This window comes from Pipra filicauda, unplaced genomic scaffold, assembly GCF_003945595.2.
Source record: "Pipra filicauda isolate LSUMZ 115617 unplaced genomic scaffold, ASM394559v2 scaffold337_size785800_pilon, whole genome shotgun sequence".
NCBI classification, from domain to species: domain Eukaryota; kingdom Metazoa; phylum Chordata; class Aves; order Passeriformes; family Pipridae; genus Pipra; species Pipra filicauda.
Genome location: NW_024104462.1, coordinates 22,294 through 47,493, shown reverse-complemented (window position 1 = coordinate 47,493; position 25,200 = coordinate 22,294). Strand labels below are relative to the sequence as shown.

Here is a 25,200-nt window from a genome sequence, read left to right as displayed (position 1 = left end):
GTATAAATATTGAATAATAATTTGACTTACCTTTCAGAGAGTCCATCTTCTGCATCCAGTACAACATTCGTGCATTCATGAACGTCAAACACTGGCCCTGGATGAAGCTGTTCTTCAAGATCAAGCCCTTGCTGAAGAGTGCAGAGTCTGAGAAGGAGATGGCCAACATGAAACAAGAGTTTGAGAAAACTAAGGAAGAACTTGCGAAGTCTGAGGCAAAGCGGAAGGAGCTGGAGGAGAAAATGGTGAAACTGGTGCAGGAGAAAAATGACCTGCAGCTCCAAGTGCAGGCTGTGAGTATCGCCAGCGTGTTTTATCCCAACTCTGCTGTGACTATCAAGTTGATATTTACAATTACACTTTCAAAAGACACATAGAAAATACAATTTAGCTCAGTTCAATTTTGATTCTTTAAGTGGTGCTCTTACAAGCTCTTACAAGCTTTAATAAGGACTGTCAGCATATTACCTGGATGAGACTTTCTATGGTGTATGCTGAGCTCTCTTAGCATTTCTCAGAATCGCAGACTAATCACAGCTGGAAGAGACCTTCAAGATCATCTGCTCCAACCATCAGCCCAGCACCACCATAATCCCTCCTAAACCGTATTCCCAAGTGCCACATCCAGACTCCTGTTGAACACTTCCAGAGATGGTGACTCTACCACCTCCCTGGGCAGCTTATTCCAATGCCTGACCACTGTTTCAGTGAAAATTTTTTTTCTGATATCAAATCTGAACCTCCTCTGGCACAACTTAAGGCTGTTTTCTCTTGTTATTTCACTTGAGACGTGGCAGAAGAGATCAACCCTCACGTCACTACTCCCTCCTTTCAGGCAGTTGTAGAGAGCAATGAAGTTCCCCCTGAGCCTCCTCTTCTCCAGACTAAACAAACCCAGCTTGCTCAGCCACTCCTTATAGGACTTGTTTTTTGATCCTCCACTGCCTTCACTACCCTTCTGCTTATATCAGAACAATCAAGAAACTTTTCTTTGTAAAATGTTTGTTTTGCTAGTACTTTTTTCCTGTGTCTCCAAAACTGAGTGTGCCTCTCCTTACACACTCATAATTAAGAATTCTCAGGACAATTTAAGAAGACATTACTTTCCTCTCCTTATTCTCCAGTAGAACAAGATAACTTGTTTCTTTCTGGTTTAGGTGGCGGCTTGAATAGTCAGGATAGTAACAGACTTTACTATGGTATAATACTGAACTAACTAAGAGGAAAGAGAATTTAATATTCTCACTCGCCCTCCTACATCACTAGGAATCATTAAACAAAATCACGTGCTACATCTGCGGTGTTACAGTGCTGTGCTTTCTAAATTAAATCAGTCACAGAATAGAAAAGACTGACTCCTCTAAGTGATACTATGCAGCATATGTGACATATAGAAAAAGCCACACGCCCCCCTTTTTAAAGAGTCTTGAGCTGTAAAAAGATGAAAGAATCCACGCACTGCTAATATTACTATTTTTCTTTCATACTTTTTCTGTTGGACTGAAACCTGAGACAAAATATAACAAATACCACAGGACATATGTTGCAGAAAAGAAGCCTGGAGGCAAATTTTCCAGCAGGTCTTTTTCTTCTTAGCTGATGACAGTAGCACAGAGAAGAGACAAGGCTGACAGATACTGAGTATTTTGGGGCCAATGGTGTTGAAAATATAAATCAGAAACAGTTACTCCAGAAAGAGAGTAAGGTGAAAAAAAATAAATACAGGAATGGTGTCAAGATAATTGTGTCTTCAGTATTTATATGCATCTTGGTATATGATTATCACTCAGAACTTCACAAACATGGGAGATATTCCTATGATTAAACCCGAATTTATGCACTTTGTTCCAGTGTTTGATACTGTGAGATAAGATTGGATTCTGTACCCTGCGCAAATATATAAATACTCAAGTTTTGAGGTAGATTGAAAAGGATTTTACTTGGTTTAAGATTTAAAACCAGTCTGTTTCAAAACTAACAATATAAAATCAATTCTATATTATATGTCATTTTATTGGAACATGTATCAAATTTTTAAATACAAAACTGCTATCCAGGACTCTGAATTATGCAGGTAAGAATCTCAATATTCCCTCAAAAGGGGGCCCCCTGGTGGTCTAGTGGTTAGGATGGGGCGCTCTCACCGCCGCGGCCCGGGTTCGATTCCCGGTCAGAGGAGTTCCCCGGGCAGATGGAGCTCGTCAGCCCTGTAAGGCCATCCATCTAAGAGAAGGTCACTCTAAACAAACCTACGTCCTGAGGACCTCGCTGCCACTGTCCGAGCTCGCTCGGCCCTGGCAGTTGAACCTCAGGATTAAAGGGTGGGCTCAGTTCAGCACACACTGTGTCTCACCTAAAAAATCCACTGCGCAGGCTCGAAGGGTAATGACCTTTCCCAAATCTTCGTTCGCGAAGACTGGCCATACATTCCCTCAAAAAGTGTATCCCTAACAATGGCATTTTCCCACCAGGAAGCTGATGCTTTGGCTGATGCTGAGGAAAGGTGTGACCAACTCATCAAAACCAAAATCCAGCTGGAAGCCAAAGTTAAAGAAGTGACTGAAAGGGCTGAGGATGAGGAGGAAATCAATGCTGAGCTGACAGCCAAGAAGAGAAAACTGGAGGATGAATGTTCAGAGCTGAAGAAAGATATTGATGACCTTGAGCTAACACTGGCCAAGGTGGAGAAGGAAAAGCACGCCACTGAAAACAAGGTATGAGGCAGAAAATCTCACCCACGCTCCAGAAAAGAGCCCCGTGCTCTTCCAGGACTTCTGTATCTACTTCCTCGATTTACACTTGCTCCCTTCTTCCTAAAGGTGAAAAACCTCACAGAGGAGATGGCAGCCCTGGACGAGACCATCGCCAAGCTGACAAAAGAGAAGAAAGCCCTCCAAGAGGCCCATCAGCAGACCCTGGATGACCTGCAGGCAGAGGAGGACAAAGTCAATACACTGACCAAAGCCAAGACCAAGCTGGAGCAGCAAGTGGACGATGTAAGCCCACGGACACACAGCAGGAACAGACAGGTATGGAGTTTGAGCTGGCTGGTGGAGCACTGACGGCCTTGTTCTGTGTAGCTGGAAGGGTCCCTGGAGCAAGAGAAGAAACTGCGCATGGACCTGGAGAGAGCCAAGAGGAAACTGGAAGGAGACCTGAAGCTGGCCCAGGACAGCATCATGGATCTGGAGAATGATAAGCAGCAGCTGGATGAGAAACTGAAGAAGTGAGTGTGGCCCTGGGGCACCTCAGTGCTGGGCTGCAGCTCTTGTCTTCTTCCTTTGAGCTGTAACCCACTTTGCTTTGCCCAAAGGAAAGACTTTGAAATCAGCCAGATCCAGAGCAAAATCGAGGATGAACAACTTCTGGGCATGCAACTACAGAAGAAGATCAAGGAGCTGCAGGCAAGCGTCTGCCCTTCCCCTGCCTGCCCCAGGCTCGGCTCAGGGAGGAGGAGGGCACGGGTGTGAAGGGTCCCTCGTGTTCTCCAGGCCCGTATTGAGGAACTGGAGGAGGAAATCGAGGCCGAGCGAACCTCTCGCGCTAAAGCAGAGAAGCATCGGGCTGACCTGTCCAGGGAGCTGGAGGAGATCAGCGAGCGCCTGGAAGAAGCAGGAGGGGCGACGGCAGCTCAGGTGGAGATGAACAAGAAGCGGGAGGCAGAATTCCAGAAGATGCGCCGGGACCTCGAAGAGGCCACGCTGCAGCACGAAGCCACGGCTGCCGCCCTGCGCAAGAAGCACGCGGACAGCACAGCTGAGCTGGGGGAGCAGATCGACAACCTGCAGCGCGTCAAGCAGAAGCTGGAGAAGGAGAAGAGCGAGCTCAAGATGGAGATTGATGACTTGGCCAGTAATATAGAGTCTGTCTCCAAAACCAAGGTACACAAGTATTTTTATTAGGAATTTGGGAGCAATGTAATGATTTTGTTTAATTTTATATTTTTTTAACTAGTATCAGGTTATAAGTGATTTTTCCAAATCTAATATGCAGAACTATGGGTGTATGCACATAGTCCCCAGACATGTAAACTGCATCTTCTGGATACATTTTCCTCCTGTAAAGAATGAAGGATCAAGACATTTACTCTATTTTCTTATATATAGATATATAGATAGATAGATAGATATATAATATATATATATTTACTTATATATTTTCTTATATATATTTTCTTGTGACTGATACATAGGCAAACCTGGAGAAGATGTGCCGCACCCTGGAAGACCAGCTGAGTGAATATAAAACAAAGGAGGAGCAGAATCAGCGCATGATCAGCGATCTTAGTGCTCAAAGAGCTCGTCTACAGACAGAATCTGGTACAGCACTTCCACCTCTAATTTGGAAATGGTAGAACTCCATAAATTATTTTCTTGGCTATTAAAATGTTTTCTCAACTACAATCTTTTCCAGGTGAATATGGACGCCAGGTGGAGGAAAAAGATGCTTTAATTTCTCAGCTGACTAGAGGGAAACAGGCTTTCACCCAGCAGATTGAAGAACTGAAGCGACAACTAGAAGAAGAAATAAAGGTGAAGATATATAGGTTACAGATAAAATCTTTGACATAACATTGATTCTGATGAAATGTCCAAGACTTCAAAAGGTGATCCAATTAGAAGTTCAAACCATCTCCCCAGGTCATGCAATCTAGGCCCTATCAGCACAGGACTTTCAACTTTTTATCTTGCAGCCACTTAATTGCTATTTCTGTGGATATATATCAGTGTCAAGAGAAAATTTCCCAGGATACATTTAGTCATTATTGCAATATTTTTCCCCAAGGCCAAGAACGCCCTGGCCCACGCCCTGCAGTCCGCTCGCCACGACTGTGACTTGCTCCGGGAACAATATGAGGAGGAGCAGGAAGCCAAGGGGGAGCTGCAGCGCGCCCTGTCCAAGGCCAACAGCGAAGTGGCCCAGTGGAGAACCAAATACGAGACGGACGCGATTCAGCGCACGGAGGAGCTCGAGGAGGCCAAGTACGTGGGGAGTGGGATGAGAAATGACTGCAGAAGACTGAGAGCGGTCAAGGGAAATGGGAGTCTCTGAGTGGGCTGAGACAGGGCTGGGATGAAGGCAGGGATATACTGTCTTTGTGTGCAAAGCAGATAGAGGGTAGGAGGAAAAAAGTGTATATTGGAAGGGAAAGCATAGGCTTTAGGGCTAGAAGTGCAAAGACAGGCCTAATGCACCCAGAAAGGACAGATCCTTTAGGATCTGTGAAAAGTGCTCAGCTCAAACCCCCCAAAGTGGCCAACTGCCCTCTCATGGCAGTGCAGAACTGACTCCCTTCTAAGCTCTAAGCTGCCACTGTGCTCATCTCCTCCCAGGAAGAAGCTGGCACAGCGCCTGCAGGATGCAGAGGAACACGTCGAAGCTGTCAATGCCAAATGTGCCTCCCTGGAAAAGACAAAGCAGAGGCTGCAGAATGAAGTGGAGGACCTGATGATTGATGTGGAGCGATCCAATGCTGCCTGCGCTGCTCTGGACAAGAAGCAGAAGAACTTTGACAAGGTCTTTTAGGCTCCAGCCCTGGGACTCCTGGGCAGAGCCTCCCCCCGGGATGGCCACATCCCTACTCACGCCCCGTTTCTCTTCAGATCCTGGCAGAATGGAAGCAGAAGTATGAGGAAACGCAGGCTGAGCTGGAGGCCTCCCAGAAGGAGTCTCGCTCCCTCAGCACGGAGCTGTTTAAGATGAAGAATGCCTATGAGGAGTCCTTGGACCACCTGGAAACAATGAAGCGGGAGAACAAGAACTTGCAGCGTAAGTCCCTGGCCCTCTGCTCCGGGATGGGCTTTCTCACCAGCTGAGCATTGCTGCGGGGTCCGTGCCTGCAGCTCTGCAAAGATGCCTGTCACCCTGGTGGCACAGGGCCCTTCCCATTCTGCTCTGGGCCTGAGCAAGCCATTGGTCTTTGTTCCCACAGAGGAGATTTCCGACCTCACGGAGCAGATTGCGGAGGGAGGAAAGGCAATTCATGAGCTGGAGAAAGTCAAGAAGCAAGTTGAGCAGGAGAAGTCTGAAATCCAGGCTGCTCTGGAGGAAGCTGAGGTACCTGGCCAGAATCGTTGCTGTCTGCACTAAATGTGTGAGCAAGGCAGAAACAATGCTAAAAAGGCCTTGCTTCTGCTCTCTTCTGGCTGCGGAGGGCAGCCAGCTGAGATTTCCTGGAATATTCTCTAATTCCCTAGAAAGCAAGCAGTAGGTTTATCAGTGTTCCCCATGTTTGTGTCCACTTGTCCAGGCCTCTCTGGAACATGAAGAGGGGAAGATCCTGCGCCTGCAGCTGGAGCTCAACCAGGTGAAGTCTGAGATTGACAGGAAGATAGCAGAGAAAGATGAGGAGATTGACCAGCTGAAGAGGAACCACCTCAGAATTGTGGAGTCCTTGCAGAGCAGCCTGGATGCTGAGATCAGGAGCAGGAATGAAGCCCTGAGGCTGAAGAAGAAGATGGAGGGAGACCTGAATGAAATGGAGATCCAGCTCAGCCACGCCAACCGTGTGGCTGCAGAGACACAAAAGAACCTGAGAAACACACAGGGAGTGCTCAAGGTCTGTTCAGCAGAGCTGCAGAAAGAGAAATGAGATCCCCGACATTTTTGGCCCTCAAGCGCACACTGACACCATGTAATTCCTCTTGTCTCTCTTACAGGACACCCAGATCCATTTGGACGATGCTCTCAGGACCCAGGATGACCTGAAGGAGCAGGTGGCCATGGTGGAGCGCAGAGCAAACCTGCTGCAGGCTGAAGTTGAGGAGCTACGGGCAGCCCTGGAGCAGACGGAGCGGTCGAGGAAAGTGGCTGAGCAGGAGCTTCTGGATGCCACTGAACGTGTGCAGCTCCTCCATACCCAGGTCAGGGCAGGGAGCAAAGGCAGCCGTGTTGACACTTAACAAACCCAGAGAGCTGGAATATACCAGGGGACAGGCAGTACTAGAATGGCCTCTCTACTGCTGTCCACCAGGAAAGGCATGTTCAGTGTCCATCACCCGAGCCCACCACTGGCATTACGTAAACAACCACTGTACAAAGAATTCCACATTCACAATTGCCGATGGAACGGGAAAGACTTGGCTCAGGCAGTAGGTTTGTTATTGCAGACCTTAGAATAAAAATCTTGCCATGTCCTTCCTGTTGCACAGAACACCAGCTTGATCAACACCAAGAAGAAGCTGGAGACAGACATTTCTCAGATTCAGAGCGAAATGGAGGATACGATCCAGGAGGCCCGCAATGCTGAAGAGAAGGCCAAGAAGGCCATCACAGATGTGAGTCGGGGCTCCTTTCATTGCTGATGGGGGATGTATTCTCCCCAAAATGTCTCCAGCCCCGCAAGGGCTTTGACCTTTTGCTCTGCTCAGGCGGCCATGATGGCAGAAGAGCTGAAGAAGGAGCAGGACACCAGTGCCCACCTGGAGAGGATGAAGAAGAACCTGGACCAGACGGTGAAGGACCTGCAGCTTCGTCTGGAAGAGGCCGAGCAGTTGGCCCTGAAGGGAGGCAAGAAGCAAATCCAGAAGCTGGAGGCCAGGGTGAGTAGGGCTGTGTTGGTGCATGAGTGACCCTGTCCCTTGGAGAGACACCCCCAGGGAAGCTGCAGGGACGGGCTTCTCATTGCAGGTGCGGGAGCTGGAAGGGGAGGTTGATGCTGAGCAGAAGCGCAGCGCTGAAGCCGTGAAGGGTGTGCGCAAGTACGAGAGGAGGGTGAAGGAACTCACCTACCAGGTAATGGCCCCTGTGGGCATCTGCAAAAACTGAAAGTGTTTGCACCTGATTGCCAAGGGGAATTGCTACCTGCCATAGTGGGGGAAACAATTCACACTCTTTCCTGTTTGCCAACTGCTTTAGTCTGAGGAAGACCGGAAGAATATTCTCAGGCTACAGGATCTGGTGGACAAGCTGCAAATGAAGGTGAAATCCTACAAGAGACAATCTGAGGAGGCTGTAAGTATCACTCTGAGTGCTTGGCAAGAAACACTTTCCAAGAGGGTAGCTTGGCCACTGAGGAAGCTTGGCCCAATAGAAGAAGGTTGGAAGGTGTCACTGGTCAATAATGGAGTTCTTCAAGTTCTCTGAAAGGCTCCTAAATCAGCCTCGCCTTGGAGAATGAAATCAATGAGTCACTAACAAGACTAATAAGAGGGCAAATGCACACAGCATTTTTTGCATCAGGACAACAAAGCAGCCTGAAAGAAGGAGTCTTATTAATGGTAAGGATAGTACAGTACATTAAGAAGTTTTGAAAATAACTTAGTTTCAAATTTTTGATAGCAGACAGAGGTGGTGTTGGAAGTATCCTCCCAAGCCACTTTGCGTTCAGCTCTTAGAATTGTGCAGGGACCCTTTGCCTGTTTCTGGGCGTGCAGCACTCAGGGAGGAACTGAGGGAATCCTGCAGTCCCTGAATTTATGATTGGCTGAGCGTGGCTTCTTCACTGTGGCAAACAGCCCAGCCCAGACAAAGGCTTCTGGACTCAGTGAGGAGGGTCTGTGAGAGGGGCACTGAGGAGTTTTCAAGGATCTCACTGAGACTCACGGATACGCTGCGGTGGGTGGTGGATGGAAGTTTGTGCCCTCCCCCAGGCCAAGGCACAGGAGCAGTGACACCCCTGCCCTGGGCTCCTCACCACCAACTCCTTCTCTCTCCCAGGAGCAGCTCTCCAATGTCAACCTCTCCAAGTTCCGCAAGATCCAGCACGAGCTGGAGGAAGCCGAGGAACGGGCTGACATTGCAGAGTCACAGGTCAACAAGCTCCGAGCCAAGAGTCGGGAGTTTCATAGGAGGATAGAAGAGGAAGAGTGAGATTGTCATGAGGTACAAAGTGACCTGCGGGCTGCACAAAGTGTGAACCCTTTGTCACTTCCTTCTGCAATGTACCCACCTCAGTGTCTAGTGAATAAAGAGTAGATTCCTCTGCAAACACACCATGACCAGTGCCGCCTTTGGGTTTGGTTTTCTCACCATACTCGGGATATTGCATTGGAGAAGAAGACTCCTTACTTTTTCCTGGTTAGGAAAGGGGAGCTGATGCAAATGTTGGACTGAGGACCTGCAAACTTAGAATCTGGCCATTCCTGTGGAGACTCCTGAAAATCCAGCCTGCGCTCTCTTTTGTCTCCAGCAGCTCCTTGTCCTGCTCCTGCCTTCACGTGCTCCTAATGCTTCTCTCATTGTCCTCTCAGCATAAGTTCTTTCCCATGGGAGAGGCAAGAGAGGGTGATCCCCTGTCCTTTTTCCTTTCCCTGCCCATGTTTCTGATGCTGCCACTCACAAACTCTAAACACCTACCCCTAAGTAATCAGAGGTTACAGTGCACTGCACCGTCAAGGACCAACAGTCCCTTGAAAGAGACAATTTTAGTCACTGCGTACTGACAGTGTCTCTACATTGTGCCATCTCCCTTACCCTGGATCCCCTCAGCTGCTGCCACCACCTGCTCCCAGTTTCCTCTTAGTGGGCAAACAGCAGAGCCCCGCCTGGGGCCCCGTGCTGGAAGGACTCTCCCTTAGTACCCACCTCTCGCACAGCACGTGCACCAACACACCTCCTCAACAATCACCTCAGAGGTCAGCCTTGGCACCTCCTGCACAACAGGCTGCACATGGCACTGTCTCAGACAAGAGAAAAGAAGAAAACAGATGGGTGCAGCCCTCCATTCCTTCCTCCCATTACTGTCCCTTGTGAGCATTGGTGAGCAGAACTTCTGTCAGTGCTGTCAGTGCTGTATCTCAGCAGAGAGCAATGGGAGATGGTTGTTTAGGGGCAAACCTCAGCCTTCAATCACAAAGACCTTAAGAAAGCCACCTAACACCTGGTCAGACTAGTCCTCTCTGACAATGTCTCACAGCATGCATTGACCTGCCACCACAGGCAGGGCCTCTTGGCCTTAGCCTTTGCCTGCCCAAGCCCACCTGTGAGCTGACTGCTCCTCTTGGGTGGCAGTCCCACCTGCAGGCATCTCCAAAGCTTCAGGGGGGGCTGGGTAGAGTCTAGATGGCACACAACATCCATGAGTATCCCTGTTAGCTGGAATGGCTGGTGCAAGCGTTAACTTCTGAGACTCTCTGAAACCCTGCTCTACAGACCCTGCACCATCCTTTGCCTCCCATTGCCTGCACCGAGGAAGCTTGAGGATGTGTCACCAGAATGAAGGAATGCAGCCAGCAAAGCCAGGCAGAGGGAAGAGAGGAGTGAGCCCTGGCCCTACTGGCAAGTGGAACACCTGGAGAGTTTCTTTGATGACTTGTCCAAAAGCGCTGTCTCAGAGGGCACCGGTGTGAAAAGGCAGTCAAGTCACTGAAGAAGCAGCTCTCACATCAAGGGCTATAACTGTGTCTGTTCTGACTTACCACAGCCTTCTTTAGACTGTTTCTTCCTCCAGCCTCCCGCCCCTTTCACTTGCACACAGTTACATGCTCTCTGCTATCTCTCCAGCTCTCACGCATGTGGCTGAAAATGAAGCAGGCAGCTACGTGAAGACATCATGTGTCTCCTTTCCTCTGCAGTGACAAAGGCCCAAAATAGCCCTGCTCTCCTAAGATTCCTGCTCAGGGTCGTGCCTGTCTGTGGGCATGATTCACTTCCACTAATAGTGCCTGAGACATTCCTGGGAGGGTAGGCTGCCTTCTGTGTCTCAGTGCCATGTGCTGCCGTGGAGGAGCTGGACAACTGTGCTGTGTCCCAAGACAGCAGATGCTATTCTTACCCCAGGGAGGCTTGGTCCAGCACAGCTCCATTCCCAGCTGAAAGGTTAAACGTCAGACTGCGGCCCGAGCGTGCTCTCCCTGCTCAGAGTCTGAATCCAGAGTGGCCCCTTTGGAGCCCGTGCAACGGTGCTGTGCCAACCCAGCACCTGGGTGCTCTCCCCTATCTCCTGGGACGTGCTGTCCCACGGGGAACACAGCAGCTGCCCAGGTACTTCCAGCAGTCAGCTGGGGCTCACTGGGGTCGAGGGGGCATCCTCCCTCTTGTAAACCTACCCATGGAAAAGGCGGGCTGGGCTGTAGCTCTGAAAATGCAGCATTTTCCAGCCTCCACCCTGGAGTCCCAGTCTGGGTGAGGAAGAAGGAAGAGGCAGGGCTTGCTCCCAGGTTCGGCAGCGCTGCAGGGGCCATATCCCTTTGCTCAAGCTGTGCTTTCCCAGCACTCGCTGAGCGAAGGCTGTAGGGCCGAAGCCGAGAGATCCCCCAAGGGCCACGGCAGTATCTGGGCTGAAGGAGGAGCCCTGGCCAGGCTGGTGGCCGTGACACGGTGCTCATGGAGACCCAGCCTCACCTGCAGCCCGACTGCCTGGGCCCTCTGCAGAGCTCCGGAAAGCCCGTCCCTGCCGGCTCCGGCCCCGGGGCCACCGGACAGAGCACACCCAGACCGGGGCCATCAGCTGGGCCCGGGCTGTGCCTGTCGCCTCAGCCCTGGCGCTGCTGCTCTGACGGCCTCGGCCCCATCAGCTTTATCCTCAGCCTGGGCCTTGTCACCCGACACGGAAAGACAGACAAGTTCCTTCAGGGACCCTTGGCAGAAAGACGATGGAATTATTGCCGGGGGGAGCCGGGGGAGCCTCTCCCGGCCCCACCCGGCCCCTGTCAGTCCCAGGGAGCTCAGCGGGGCAGCCCCGATCTCCCCCTCGGCTCCAGGCCCCACTGCCAGGCGATGGCAGCCTGGAGCCATCGCGGGACCCTCCTCTGGGCAGCTGCTCCTCTGCACAGCAGCCGCTCGGCCTCACTCAGCCGGGGGGCTTTAAACCTGCTGCAACTGCCGGGCCCACGGACTGGGAGCAAATCACAGCACAAGGGTTCAAAGGCAACCAGGGCGCTCAGCCGGTTTCATCTGCTCCCCACTGGGACAGAACAGTCAGGTGGGATGGGCCAGAGAACATCTGGGAATGTTCCACTCACCAATGCTGGAAGAAAAGACTCTGAGGTGACAGAAACAGACAGTGCTGCTGTGTTTCTTGGGAAAAGGGGCTTCCAAGCATTTTAGCAGGATGGAATGGGATCAAACTTAAAGGCAGATCTGGAAAACTGGAAAAAATATTTGTAATTTTCAGTGGGAAATTTAATGAAGAGAATTAAAGTACTTTGGGAGGATGAAATCAGACAGAAATGCATGTGGTTTGTCCCTTGAGCCAGAGAGAAAAGCAATTGGGGTCACGAGTTTTTACACACTTAGCAATGTCAAGCACTTGTGAAAGTTACTTAATCATTCAATTCATTATCATAATTGAATCTAAGTATTGCCAATATTTGTACAAGTATTCTTTATGTGGTGCACTGCTGCTTAATGTTTGCTCCCTTTAGGCAGTGGGTTATCTTAAATATAGCCTAAAGTATTTTGAATGGAGCACACTTTGTAGCTCTCTTCTGAAAAAAGGAAAATATTCTTGTAAGGAAGAATAAGGAGAAGAGAAGCCAAAATGACAAGTATGAAGAATATGACTTAGAAAAAGGTATGGATAGAAATTAATTTTATAAGTCAAGAAATGAGCAAAGTAAAGTCTGGGTGTGGAAGTGTGAAAAAATCTTTTCAAGTGAAAATAAGTTTCATTAAGATACATGGAGGGTTCTATCACCAGCATCATAACTGCTTAATTTGAAGTTAAAAGGACTCGGAGTTAATATTAAGGAAATATTTGAATGAGGAAAACTGTATGGTAAAACAGAGTATCTATAATATTGCAGAATCTCCTTTAATCTGTGCTTCTAAGGATATGTTCTAGATAAGCACCTCTCAAGGACTGTGTAGATATGGATGGTATCATATGATCTTCTGTAGAAAAATTCAATAACTTTCTTGCGACTGAAACTGTGATGGGCATCATATCTATTTTTATGTTTAAATTTCATAGTCAATTACTGATCCTGCTATAACGTCTGAGAAGGTTTTGCCTCATAATGCCCAAAATTGTGTAGGCATGTTAATATAAAATCATAGAATTCCACAGTGGTTTGGTTTGGAAGGGACCTTAAAGATCATCCAGTTTCACCCCCTGCCATGGGCAGGGACACCTTCCACTAGACCAAGTTGCTCCAAGCCCTGTCCAAGCTTCCCTGGGCAATCTGTGCCAGGGCCTCGCCACTCTCACAAGCAAGAATTTCTTTTTAATATCCAATCTAAGACTACTCTCTGTCAGTTTGAAGCCATTCCCCCTTGTCCTATCACTACAATTTCTGATGAAGAATCCCTCTCTTGCTTCCTAGAAATATTAATTTCTAATATCTGAAATATGGCTTTTATCTATTAAAAGCTTATTTTCCAGTTGTAAAGAGTTCTCATTTTAGAGTTCTGTTTATTTGCCTGAACATCACATTAGTTTGGGGAATACATTTTAAGGGATATTAAAAATTGATTTTTCCAAATTGATAAATAAATAATGTGCCTTTAATTTAAGAAACACTGTAAACGCCCTTTTTAAAAGAGAACTCTTGTTTTTATTGGCCTATTATGATACTTTTTTTTACAGAATTCTTTAACTGGTAAAAAAAACCCTCTAATGGTACAATATGAACTCTAGTGATATGCCAGCTTCAGACATATCACAAGTAGCTAGAACATAGAGAAAAACCAGCAATATCAGGTTTTCTTTCATGCTGAACTAACAGTAATATTCACCTGGGGAGGCCATAAATTATGATAAATTTCTGAGATCCAAATAGCATTCTCGGGGAGGGAAGGCAAACATTCCTTCCTCTGGGATACCTATTGCCATACCTAGAGGATGACAGCCTCTGGCATTGACACTGTCTGCGGGGTTGGGCTGCCTGGCAGCTGCTGAGTGCTGACTGACTCCAGGGGAAACACAGCTCCAAAGTGGCCATAAAGGACTATCTCAGAGAGAAAGTTTAAAATAGATGCAGTGCCTGTGTTCCAACAGAACACACGTCTCAGACTTGCGAACTCCTGCGCTAGAGGGGCATCTGCATCTCCTGAGCTGGCCATTCCAGTTACGCAGTATTTTGAAAATATTCTGTATTAAAGGAAAAAAACTTCTTGACAAAGAGGTTGAGGAAGTAAACTCAACAGTTGAATTCACCATGAATTTACCAATGAACCTGCCATAGAACCAGGAAAAGGGCATACACAGAGGTCCTTCATTTCTTTTTCCCAGTTCTACATGTACTAGTTCTCTTGAATTCAGAGTTTTTACACAGATAGGACTGAAGACACCATACACACATCAGGGTGAAACTCAGTCTTTGCAGTGCAGTCAAGACACAGCTCTGCTCTGAGACCTTGCACCCTGAGAGTGCACTTCTCAGGGAGCAAGGGCACTTTGAGGGACCCGAGGAACTGATTTTGGAGGAATGCAATGCCTGTGTTGCTCAGCTAACGGTGATGAAGTGAAGTTGGCACTGCATCTTTGGCTGCAGCAGATTTGGGATATGTTTTCTCAGGCCATGGTCCTGATGAAGATGTAAAAAATGTCCCCTCCTCCTTTGGACAAGGCATTCACTTCTGTTTTGGGATAAACTCAAATATTTCCAAGTACTTTGTGATAAGCCCATGGAGAGAAAGGTCTGTCCCAGGTAGACTTTAGTAGGGTGAGTAGGACAGGAGAGGAGACGTAAGCGCTTGTCTCCTCAGGACAGGAGATGTAAGCACTGTTAGGATCTGCAGCTGCTGATCTCTCACATGGGCCACCACTCCTTGGCACCTTGGCTGTGGGTTGTCATGACAACGTCATTGTCATTGTCTTCTGCTGGAGCTGTTCTGCTTTACACAACTGATTTGCCCTTTAGGAAGAGCAGGGATTTGTATCCCCCCCTAGGATGGATGCAGAGAGCAATCAAAGAAATGTTTAGACTGACCACCAAGGAAATCTATCTGCTGATGTTACACGGGAAGCTGTGGTGGAGTCTCTTAAGTGACAGGAGCCTTAGTGGTTGGAAAGACAATTCCCTTGAAAATATTCTACTTGTAGTATAAATATGTCCTGCAGATTAACTGTAGCACCATCTGCCTTGGCACCTGGGAGATCTTTCTGCAGTTCAATCACTATTTTTACTTCCTCAAATATGTGGCTTCATATGCAAGTTTGGCTGAAGTGCAAAAAACATGTAAGTTTGTAACAGTCAGAGATCAGAACAAAGGGAATTGAACTGCATATGTGGATATTTGCTTTCTCTGGGTTAGTCTCAGTCAGTGGAGGATCACAGTAACATTCCATGTGCTCAGAGAACACTTCATGGGTTCAAAAAGTGCTTGGACAAATTCAGCAGTTAAAAATTCACCATGAGCTGTTAAATACCCAGACATTGCATTCTGCCCAGGGACTCCATAAACACAAATTACTGGAAGTTGGGAGAGTCTGGGAGAAGTGCCATTCTATCTGGATGCTCCTTCCTGGCCATCACTTTCAAAGACAGAAAGTTTGGTTATGTGGACCTTCGATCTCACAAGCCCAGCCTATTTTAGATTATGATACAGTTTCCTGCAGGGGTTAATACTATGCTTCTTCCTTACTTTCTTTTCATTCCCCTTCCTTCCTCATTTTACAGTTACTTGCTGCTTCAATTACCTTTTTCTCCCCAGCTATCTTCCAGCCTGCCCCTCCCGCTCACCTGCTCTGTAACAGGAGCCCCTCAGCTCCTTTGGTGGGGGATTGAAAGGGCATCCCAAGGGTCATCTCCTTGGACTGAATCTCCTACTCCAAGCTTTTCCGCTGTGGCTGTGGACACAGGAGGAGTGTGTGTAATGTGCACCTGTGGTTCACATTTGAAAGCTGCCCATCCTCTAATCCCACATTATGGGGTTTATTTGCCTCTCATGTTCAGTTAACTCATTCTGAGGACTTCCAAGAATACCAGTCTGTGGAAAGTTCCTTAGGAAACAAATGTAACATTAAAATTACCCCTGGGACAGGAGCATTCACTTTCCTTGACTTGTAGTGAGGGTAAATCAGAGCTGCATTAAGATCTGCAGAAATTAATTTCTGAATAGAGCAGAAGGGGCAGGGGACAGCAAGGCCATTACAGCCCCTCCATGGCCAGCCTGTGACATCAGTGTGTCTTCACAGGTGCTCACACTTAGACCCGGAAATTTTTGCTTACATTTGCCATGGTAAAGAATGAATGGTCCACACTGCTTTTCAACCTGCAGCTTTTGTCTCATTAGTTATGGTCCTCAGTAGTTTTTCCTAGGAAATCATCTATTGCTTCCAGCAATTCTCTCAACCCGTTCCTTCAGCCACATTTATCATTTAACGTCAGTTCAGTGGCAAATTTCCCAACCAGATGTCACATCAAAATTATGGACTGAGCACATTCTGCACATAATATTGAAAGCATGCACCTTAATGGAGCAACACTGATTTGATAAATAACCTTTTAACATGGAAAATGTGCTCTTACCATCTCTGGGGTTCAGTGTCCAGCCACATCCTAGCAGAAGTACAGGGATGAGCAGTGTTACTACAGAGGGTTGTTTCTGCTTGCCCTGTGCTAACATTCCTGGTAGCTCTCATTTTACACAGAGGCAGCAGAAAAGCTGCTGCAGCAGGGGCTGAGTGTTCCCTGTCAGAACGTCCATCACAGGCTGCAGAGCAAACTGACCTCTCTAGGCAGGCCCTACCCTAACAACAACATGGCCAACAACACCACTTGAGAGAAAGCCCTGCAAGGATTTGTGATCCTTTTTTTGGCAGTGGGGAAATCATGACCAAGTCAGGAAACTTCAGACTCCTTCCTACATCATTGCACTTTCTGGAAGAATCGTAAGTGTAGTTCTAGCCCACATGATTTTTGTATTTCCCAGGAAAGGGTCTGTCACTAGCCCAGCCTCTGCTGTTTTGGGGTGATGGTGTTGGGGTTTTTTTTACATAAAAAATGCTATATGTTAATGTCCTGATTCTGGAATTGAAATATTGCCATTTATTTTGGGGGGATACTACTCTAGTCTGTATGAGTTACAGAGTCTGGCAAGAAAAAACATTAGACCAGAAAGTGATTTTCCATAGCTAGTTCTCACATTGCCATACATGTTTTTAAGGCAGAATCAAGGCACTGAACTAAATAATTTTTTTCTTTCCCTAAAATATAAGGGCACTGATACTAAATACTAATTTCCCAGTAGAAGTGAATTTAGGCAATCTTTGATGAAATCACATCCTTTTCTGAAACATTCCTGCAAATAGTAAGTGATAAGCAGGGGAAGGACTTGGCAATGACTGCCCTTCACTATTCTGGACATAATGCCAAACAGTTTAGCAGACATAGGAAAAGTGAAAGAGATGACACTGGTATCTCAGCATCCTAAAGAGAAAGAGCCTGCAGAAAGAAAAGCAGGAAAAGAAATCAGTACAATTGCTCCTCCAACTGAATAATTTCTTCCCTGCTGCCTGTGCTCTCAGAAATGTGAAGCTGTTGTGAGGTCTCCATATGGTTTGGAAAAGACCTCTAACATCATTCCATTCAACCTTTACCCCAGCATTGCCAAGTCTGCCACTAAATCATGTCCCCACACATCTTTTAATCCCTCTAGGATGGGAACTCCACCCCTGCCCTGGGCAGCTGTGCCAGGGCTGGACAACCCTTTCAGGTGAAGAAATTTTCCCCAATATCCAACCTAAACTTCCCCTTGCACAACTTGAGGCCATTCCCTCTCCTCCTGTCCCTTGTTCCCTGGGAGTAGAGCCTGACACCCCCCTCTCCCCCCCGGCTTCCCCCTCTGTCAGGGAGTTGCAGAGAGTGAGAAGGTCCCCCCTGAGCCTCCTTTTCTCCAGGCTGAGCCCCCCAGTTCCTTCAACCACTCCTGGTGTGCCAGACCCTTCCCAGCTCTGTTCCCTTCCCTGGACACGCTCCAGCCCCTCAATGAATTTCTTGCAGTGAGGGGCCCAGAACTGCTGCCAGGATTTGAGGTGCAGCCCAGAGATTTTTGCAATATACCTGTCTGAGTGTCCACATGACCAGGATTTTTAAATCTGTGGAAGCAAATTCCTCAGGTTAGTTTGCCTACAAATATGAAGATGCCTTCTTGAACTTTGCACGTTCTATCTGGGTTTGCTTTATTTGTTTCTCTCTGGGCAGAAAAGAAGATCAGTGAGACTGAAGAGGAGCATAGAGACTTGCATTCATGCTTCTTTTTCTGGTGTTGCAACTAGACAGGAGGTCCTGATCAACTTGGTCCAGGGTGGAAGGAGGACCTAAGCAGAAGGCCTGAAGGTGACTGGTTCTGTGCCAATGACATGGAGATACTGGTCTTGGACTTTCTTTCTAACTAGGCAAGTTACAAGGCTGCTCTAAGAAGCAGACCAGAGAGTGAGATTTCCATGGGGCCACAAACTCAAAAGCTTTGATAGTGCTCCACTTTCACACTTCACCAGTGTTCATGAGTTCCCCTCTTTCTCCCCAGAACTCCTCAGCTCATGCTCACTGAACAAAACGGAAGGGAAATCACATTGTAGGGACTTACAGAAAGTGGGATGGGACCTGTTTTCAGCACTTTGCCCACACCTTATGTCTGTGCAGGACCATCTTTATCCAGGGATTTCTCTGATTCTGCCTCTTCTGGCTGTGCTGTGGTTTGCTTCTAGTTCTACTGGACTCTAGGCCCTGAAACAGAAGTGGCAAAATGTCAGTGGCTGGCAGAATTCATTTCTCTCTTTGTTTTGCATGAGGACATTGCTGCCTCTTTCAACAGATCCCTCTTCCCAAGGACAGGTGTCATCTTGGCTGCCCCATGGTTGGAGAGAGGAAGTTGACTGGTTTTCTATGGCCTAGCTCATGGAACTGTGAGAACTGTGGAGCTAAATCTTCATGGAGTCTGGATCTGGTAATTCAAATTAGAGAGTATTCCTCTGCAAGACCCTGGAATGCCCAATAGGCCATGTGACAGCAATTTATCACTTCAGTGGGACTGATAATCTCTGTGAATTAAAACAAACCCAAAGTTGGTGTGTACCCCAGAGCTTTTTACAAGATCCTTATCTGAGTGTCCATATGATCAAGAATTTTAAATCTATGGAATAAAATTCTTCAAGTTAGTTTGCCCACAAATATGAATTAATATAATATTTATCTTCCAGAAACACCATCTAGAGGAAAAGGGCGAAAGTTTAGTTTTTGTTTTCTCCTTGAAGTTCCCCAACCTTCCCATGTTGGGCTTCCAGTCCTTTTCTATCCATTTTCTCACAGTTTCTTTCTCAGTTTCTGATCCCTCTGGGTCTAGTGCAGAGGGTGAGGGGTTTTCCCTTTGAAAGCTGCTCTGACAGCTGATGTTCCATTTGTGTGAACAATGTGCACATAGATGCCAGTGCTGCAGTTTTTTCCCTCCATGTCATTATTTATTTGGAGTGAAAGAGAAAGTAGGCTTTTCTAAAGAGCAGGGTCCCAAGCCAAGGGTTGTGCAGTGCTGATGCTGATGCTGTTCTGGTGGTCAGGAGCACCGAGGGCTGACTGCAAAGCAACTCACACCATTTCACCTGATACCAGAGATCACACTCAGGAACAGACTTATTTAGCATTAGAAGTGTAGTCTTGATAGTTAAATCTATGTGCTTTATCTGGCCTTCAAAGGAGAAAACAGGTTTGTGAAGTGAACTTCCCCTTTTGAATACATGTGAAAGACTGTCACTTTTTCCTGTATCCATTAATTTTGTTCTAATTTCTACTGTTATAATTTCTATAACAGTAATTTCTACTGTTATAATTTCTACTGATTTCAAAGAATCATAGAATCATAGAATGGTTTGGGTTGGAAGGGACCTTAAAGATCATTTCATTCCATCTCCCCATACCATGGGCAGAGACACCTCCCACTGTCCCAGGTTGCTCCAAGCCCCATCCAACCTGACCTTGGACACTTCCAGGGATGGGGCAGCCACAGCTTCTCTGGGCAACCTGTGCCAGGGCCTCCTCACCCTCACAGGGAAGAATTTCTTCCCAATATCTAATCTAAACCTACTCTCTGTCAGCATGAAGCCCCTTGTCCTGCCACTCCCTTGTAAATAGTCTCTCTCCATCCTTCTTGCAGGTTCCCTTCAGGTCCCGGAAGGCCACAATCAAGTCGTCCCAAAGCTTCTCTTCTCCAGACTGAACAATCCCAATTCTCCCATCCTTTCCTCTCAGCAGAGCTGCTCCATTCCTCTGATCCTCTTGGTGCCTTCTCTGGACTCTCTCCAGCAGCTCCATGTCCTCCCTGTGGCACCTGAGGGAGCAGAGGGGCAGAATGCCCCCCTTCCCCTCTGCCCACGCTGTGGGATCAGCCCAGGGCATGGGAGGTTTCTGGGTCTCAGCACACATTTGTCCAGTGCACTCATCACTGCACTGTAGTTCCCTGGATTTCTCCATAAGCCCTTTCAATACCATGGCATTGCATTACTCACTGGGCAGTCCTGTGATATCTAGATGGATTTTTAAGTAGGAGTTTCCACACTATGTTTGGAAACTATAAGTTCTGTAAGTTCCCCTAGATTTTTGGACATCTGTATTTGAGGACTAAGAAGGAAAGAAATCTTTGCAATGAGACTACTAACCTGATGACAAGGGTCTGAAATCAGTTTTGTTATGGGAAAAGCACAAAATCCCAGAAGCGAGAGAGGAATAGCTGCAAATGTAGGAATTTTACAAGGAAGAAGGGGAACATGAGCAGAATTATGGAGATAATGTGCACTACTGGAACATGGTCATGGGACTGTTTAGGAGGCATAGGCGGGGAAATGAGAAGGATTTATGCTTTATGTCAAAGTGCTCCTTGCTTGTGCAATGCTCCATGTGAGGCTGCAGAACATTCTGTCAGAGACAGGAGGAAAATGAGGGATGTTGTGATGGGGTCTGTCATGGACCACCTGACCAAGACAAAGCAGTGGAGGAGGATTTCTACAACTAGTAGAAAGTCACAAGTCTCCTCTGCCTTAGAGAGATTTTCAGCCATGTGGACATCTGCTGTGAGGCAACAGCACCAGGCAAGTTGTGCCAGAAATTCTTAGGCAGCGCTAATGTCAACATCCCAATGTAAATACTGGCCAGGCAATGCTGAGTGCTGGCAGTAAGGATGAACTAGTGATAAATATGATCCCAGATGGCAGCTTAGGCTGCAGCAAACACATGATGACTGGATGAAGGATCTAGTGGAAAGCTGGGAAGATAAGCAGCAGAATTAGCACTCTAGACTTTGTAAGACTGGAATTCATTGCATTCAGGGAACTGCCAGTTAGCACACACATGGCAGCAGCTGTGAAAGAGAATGCCAGGAGAGGAGGTTAGAGTTTAAAGGAAAATTATGAAGAGCACAGGAACAAACTATCTTGTTCTGCAGGAGGATTGGGAATTGGATCTTAGCTAAGCAAACTTCTTGATGAATTAGAACACAAAAGTATGTAAGAGGTGGAGGCAAGGACTGGCAACAAAATAAGGACTATAAAACATTGCTTGAGTACTTCAAACATTGAGCATAACAGTTCTGCATGGATGATGCAGAAGGGAGTTCAGAGAAAATGTGTGTTTGATGCTGAATATGGGTGACCATCTAGTGAGAGATGATTCAAAAAGCACTTGTATGCAGCACCTTTTCTGTGTCAGTCTTCATTGGCAAAATTTGTCCCTCAACGTCAGCATCTTCCAATAGAGTTTGAGAAAGAAAGGGACAATCAAAGTGGGGAAGTCCTGGCCTTGCTTCTTAGTGAAGCTGAACTTTCTAAGAGAAACTGAATGTATTCACATCCATGGGGCTGTGACTCATCAAAGGTTGCTGAAGGAATTCACCCACATAACTGCAAGGCTTATGTTTACCATTGGTGAAAAATGATGACTCCCAGGGAAGGTCCCAGATGAGGGGGAAAAGGCTGTTGTTACACCCACCTTTAAAAAAGGCAGGAACCTGTACCAGGGAATCTGTAAGCTGCTCAGTTGCACTTTAGTTATTTGAAAGACAATGTGTCCTCTTGGTATTTATCAGGAAAAGTAATCATGTTTGATCAACCTGTTTGGCTTCTATGATGAAGCGACTGCTACCCTTTATTAGTTCTTTTCTGATAATTGGCAGGCTTTTGCCCGGGTAATTTTTAATGGTATCATTAAGTGGTCTTTAGTCTACTAAAACTGAACTGCTGTCCTTTGATTCCTTATTTCTACACAATCATATTGAATTTTTGGGGTTATTTTAACCCTTCAAAGGATGCTGTATTATGTGTATTGTCATAGATCAATTCTTAAACAGCTTTATTTTCATCTATGTCCACAGCTGTATTCGAACCAGGTAAGTCAACACTGCTTTTCTTTTACACCCTAATTAGTGATTTCATGCAGCACTCACTGACAGTGAGTACTAGAACCCAAAATATCATTTGCCTATTCTGTGTGGAGTAGTTGGAGGCTCCTCTGTGTGTTACATTAGTTGCTTTAGCAGTCTAGTAGCCCCTTTTATTTGCAAGTGTTATTTCTGTCCTGACAGCTTAGCTGCTAAGAAAGGAGGAGTCACTTGGTGAAGGGCCTGAAGCAGCAAACTTGAGGAACCTGAATTCCCTGAACAGCATGAGCATGGAGAAATTTTTACACAAGACTTCAGTACTGGACATGGCAAGAAAGGAATTCAGCTCCATAATTTCCACCTCTCTTGAGTGCAGCCTGTTTGGCAGGAGGCCAAAAGAGGAAGACAAGGCTATGGTCAGTATAAGTTCCTGAGTGACTTGTCTTTCTCCAAGGATCTGTGAGTGGCAGCTGAAGATACAGAGAAATTTGGCAGGTCCCTATTCCTGTATGAAGAATTATTTTGTGAAGGTTACATGATAAATCAGATGCTACATGCTCTCCACATTACTGTATTAACTAGACAAGAATTCAAAATTTCCACATCAGTCCTCTGGTGTGGGCAACTGGGCAACTCTTCTTCCTAATCCATGTGAAAAGATGAACCTTCTGAGATATTCAACTGTCCCCATAACTTGTGTGGTGTTCTCAGGGCTGAGCTCTGGGTTTGGCTTCCAACCTGGGGCCCAAAATGTGCCAGAGCACCCTTGGAGGGTCTCCTACAGCACAGGAAATCACTTGATGCTGTATATTGCACGGGATCACTGACACTGGTTTTCTGCCCTCTTTGCTGTGATATTCACTGAGATATTTTAATGATTGAAATGCAAATGACCAGAAGACAAGTGTGTTTAGACCCAGAGAATCTGAAGAAGTTTAAGTGATTAGTGTAGATCAAGTGTGGATGTGGCACTTGGGGACAAGGTTCGGGGTGGACTTGGCCGTGCTGGACTAATGGTTGGACTGCCCTTTTCAAACCTAAACAGTTCTTTGATTCTATGATTCTGTGATTACACCCTTTCCTAGAACTAGACCAGTACTAGATCAGTTAGTTGCTTGCACTATGAGCAACTCTCTATCCCACACCATCAACATTACACAAGAATTCCTGCAACTTCCTACTGCCTCTACTGCTCTGGTACAGACAGTCCTGTGTTGTTGGGTGTTTCTGGGACTGTGAATGTGTAAATACACTTATTTTGATGGCACGGCACTGCAAGACTGAGGATTTATCAGAATGTATAGTAGCTGGAACTGTATGTTGAGGTGATGAGTGTGATTGTGTGCACGAGCATGGCAGGGAAAGGCATGCTGGTTTTGGGGGAGTTGCAGGTAGAGAGGGGATATGGGAACTACTGGAACTTCATATTTGACTGAGGAAACTCATTATTTATGCAGACAATAAAGGGAGCAAGCAAGCATCAATTTCAAGTAAAAAATGAAAGACAGTCAACAGTGAGAGAGAGCAAAGTTTCTTGAGGAATCACTTTTTAAATGAAATTTGCATAAATACATATATTATCTATGCACATACAAGTATATGTTTTGTTTTGATGTGGTAGTGCATACTCCCTTCCTCCTCAGGGCTGATCTACAATCTCAGGGAGTCCCATAAAGCCTTGATGTTTGTGTACTGAGTGTCCCTTGACTCTATCAAGAAGCCTTGCATGGCAAAGGTGGGAGCACCACTGTCCATATCAGGAATTCCTGTTGCCTGGCTAAGGTGAAGGATGAGAGAGGGAATAATCAATCACCTGCTTAAAGCCTTGGAACTTTCCCTACCTGAATTGTAGCCCAAGTGGAATGGTACCATTGTTGCTGGAGTTTTGGTAACTCCAGTAGAATTGTTACTAGAGTTTTGGAAGCTCCAGTAATTCCTGACCTGGATTGTGGTCAGGATGGAAATTTATGGATGACTAAACCCAAACATCTTGAAGCCCTTTAAACAGTGGTCACAGTGGTCCTAAGTGAGGCCCTTTGGGCTCTCCTGGACTGCAGCATCTCCCTCTGACTGGGGCCTCTCAGAGCTCACAGACTCTCAAGTTTGTGAAAATTGGAGGCCTGATTTTCAAAAAATTCACGAAAGCTGATGACACGGCTGTCAGAGACTGAAACAGTTAATGACTTATACATTCTAAGATTACCAAAAGACTTTTGCAAACTGAAAAGAAGCAGTTTCTCACCCAGCAAAGCCCACTTCTCCCTGAATACTGCCAAGGGACCTTTAGATTAGATAAGTGGATGCCACTGTCCAGCTATCTGGGGTGCAGATGCCTGCCTGAGGCTGCAAACTGTATTTCCAGATAAGAGAAGAGGCTAAGAAGAGGCAAGTCCTGTAAGGTGGGAGAACCTTTTTTCATGCCAGTGTCCTCCCTTTACATGATAACTGAGCATCCAGCCTGGGCTATGCATCTCAAATGTTGGACCACAATGGACCATGACTGATGCTGACACAGTGGGCAGCTGCAGCTCTTTTAGGAGATGTCAGAGACTCAGTGACATGTCCCATGGCACCATCCATTGTAAAAGTCCCCACCCCGGGGAGGTACAAGGTCTTCCCACCTGAGCTAGAAGTGTATAATAACTCATAACATCTTTGAGTTTTGGGGGGGCTTCCCCCACCCCCAACAGATCAAGACCACCACTTCGACCAACAGACATGGAAGCTGCAACTACCAAGTTTCATTGTTGGATCCAGTGGGTCGTGACTATGTATATCTTTCCACCTTTATGCTTTCTTTCCCTTTCTTTCCCTTATGCATTTCCTTAAGTGTTATCTTTCTGCTTTAATAGTGCTATATTGCTATGCTCTAATGTTGCAACATTGCTATAAATTATTGCTATAGATAACACCCAGAACAGCAAAATAGCTATTTACTTTTGAAACAAAATGGTTCTAAAATAAACCCTACATATATATGTTTACAAACACCGATTATTCAGTGTTATTTCA

At 46.6% G+C, this 25,200-nt stretch overlaps 1 protein-coding gene and 1 long non-coding RNA gene across 4 annotated transcripts in view; one reads left to right on the top strand and one right to left on the bottom strand.

The window, feature by feature from the left end:
• Positions 1–25,178, top strand: part of LOC113989610 (myosin heavy chain, skeletal muscle, adult-like) — a 34,518-nt gene extending 9,340 nt beyond the window's left edge. The window contains exons 20-39 of the mRNA XM_027724353.2: positions 38–293; positions 2,472–2,714; positions 2,820–2,996; positions 3,081–3,226; positions 3,314–3,404; positions 3,492–3,881; positions 4,193–4,319; positions 4,414–4,532; positions 4,786–4,982; positions 5,334–5,517; positions 5,604–5,769; positions 5,933–6,057; positions 6,251–6,559; positions 6,660–6,863; positions 7,152–7,277; positions 7,371–7,541; positions 7,630–7,734; positions 7,858–7,953; positions 8,659–12,454; positions 22,393–25,178. Of these exons, the coding sequence (XP_027580154.2) occupies positions 38–293; positions 2,472–2,714; positions 2,820–2,996; positions 3,081–3,226; positions 3,314–3,404; positions 3,492–3,881; positions 4,193–4,319; positions 4,414–4,532; positions 4,786–4,982; positions 5,334–5,517; positions 5,604–5,769; positions 5,933–6,057; positions 6,251–6,559; positions 6,660–6,863; positions 7,152–7,277; positions 7,371–7,541; positions 7,630–7,734; positions 7,858–7,953; positions 8,659–8,811 (3,385 nt within the window). The 3' untranslated portion in view covers positions 8,812–12,454; positions 22,393–25,178. The remainder of the gene's footprint in view (positions 1–37; positions 294–2,471; positions 2,715–2,819; positions 2,997–3,080; positions 3,227–3,313; positions 3,405–3,491; positions 3,882–4,192; positions 4,320–4,413; positions 4,533–4,785; positions 4,983–5,333; positions 5,518–5,603; positions 5,770–5,932; positions 6,058–6,250; positions 6,560–6,659; positions 6,864–7,151; positions 7,278–7,370; positions 7,542–7,629; positions 7,735–7,857; positions 7,954–8,658; positions 12,455–22,392) is intronic.
• Positions 1–25,200, bottom strand: part of LOC113989612 — a 50,599-nt gene that overhangs the window by 3,119 nt on the left and 22,280 nt on the right. For 2 of the 3 annotated variants that reach the window (XR_005564568.1, XR_005564569.1), the window contains exons 2-3: positions 18,415–18,554; positions 31–147 (exon numbers count right to left, since the gene is read on the bottom strand). This is a non-coding gene — a long non-coding RNA (uncharacterized LOC113989612). Of the gene's footprint in view, positions 1–30; positions 148–11,283; positions 11,825–18,414; positions 18,555–25,200 lie in introns of those variants that run through there. The other variant, XR_005564567.1, reaches the window with a different exon arrangement.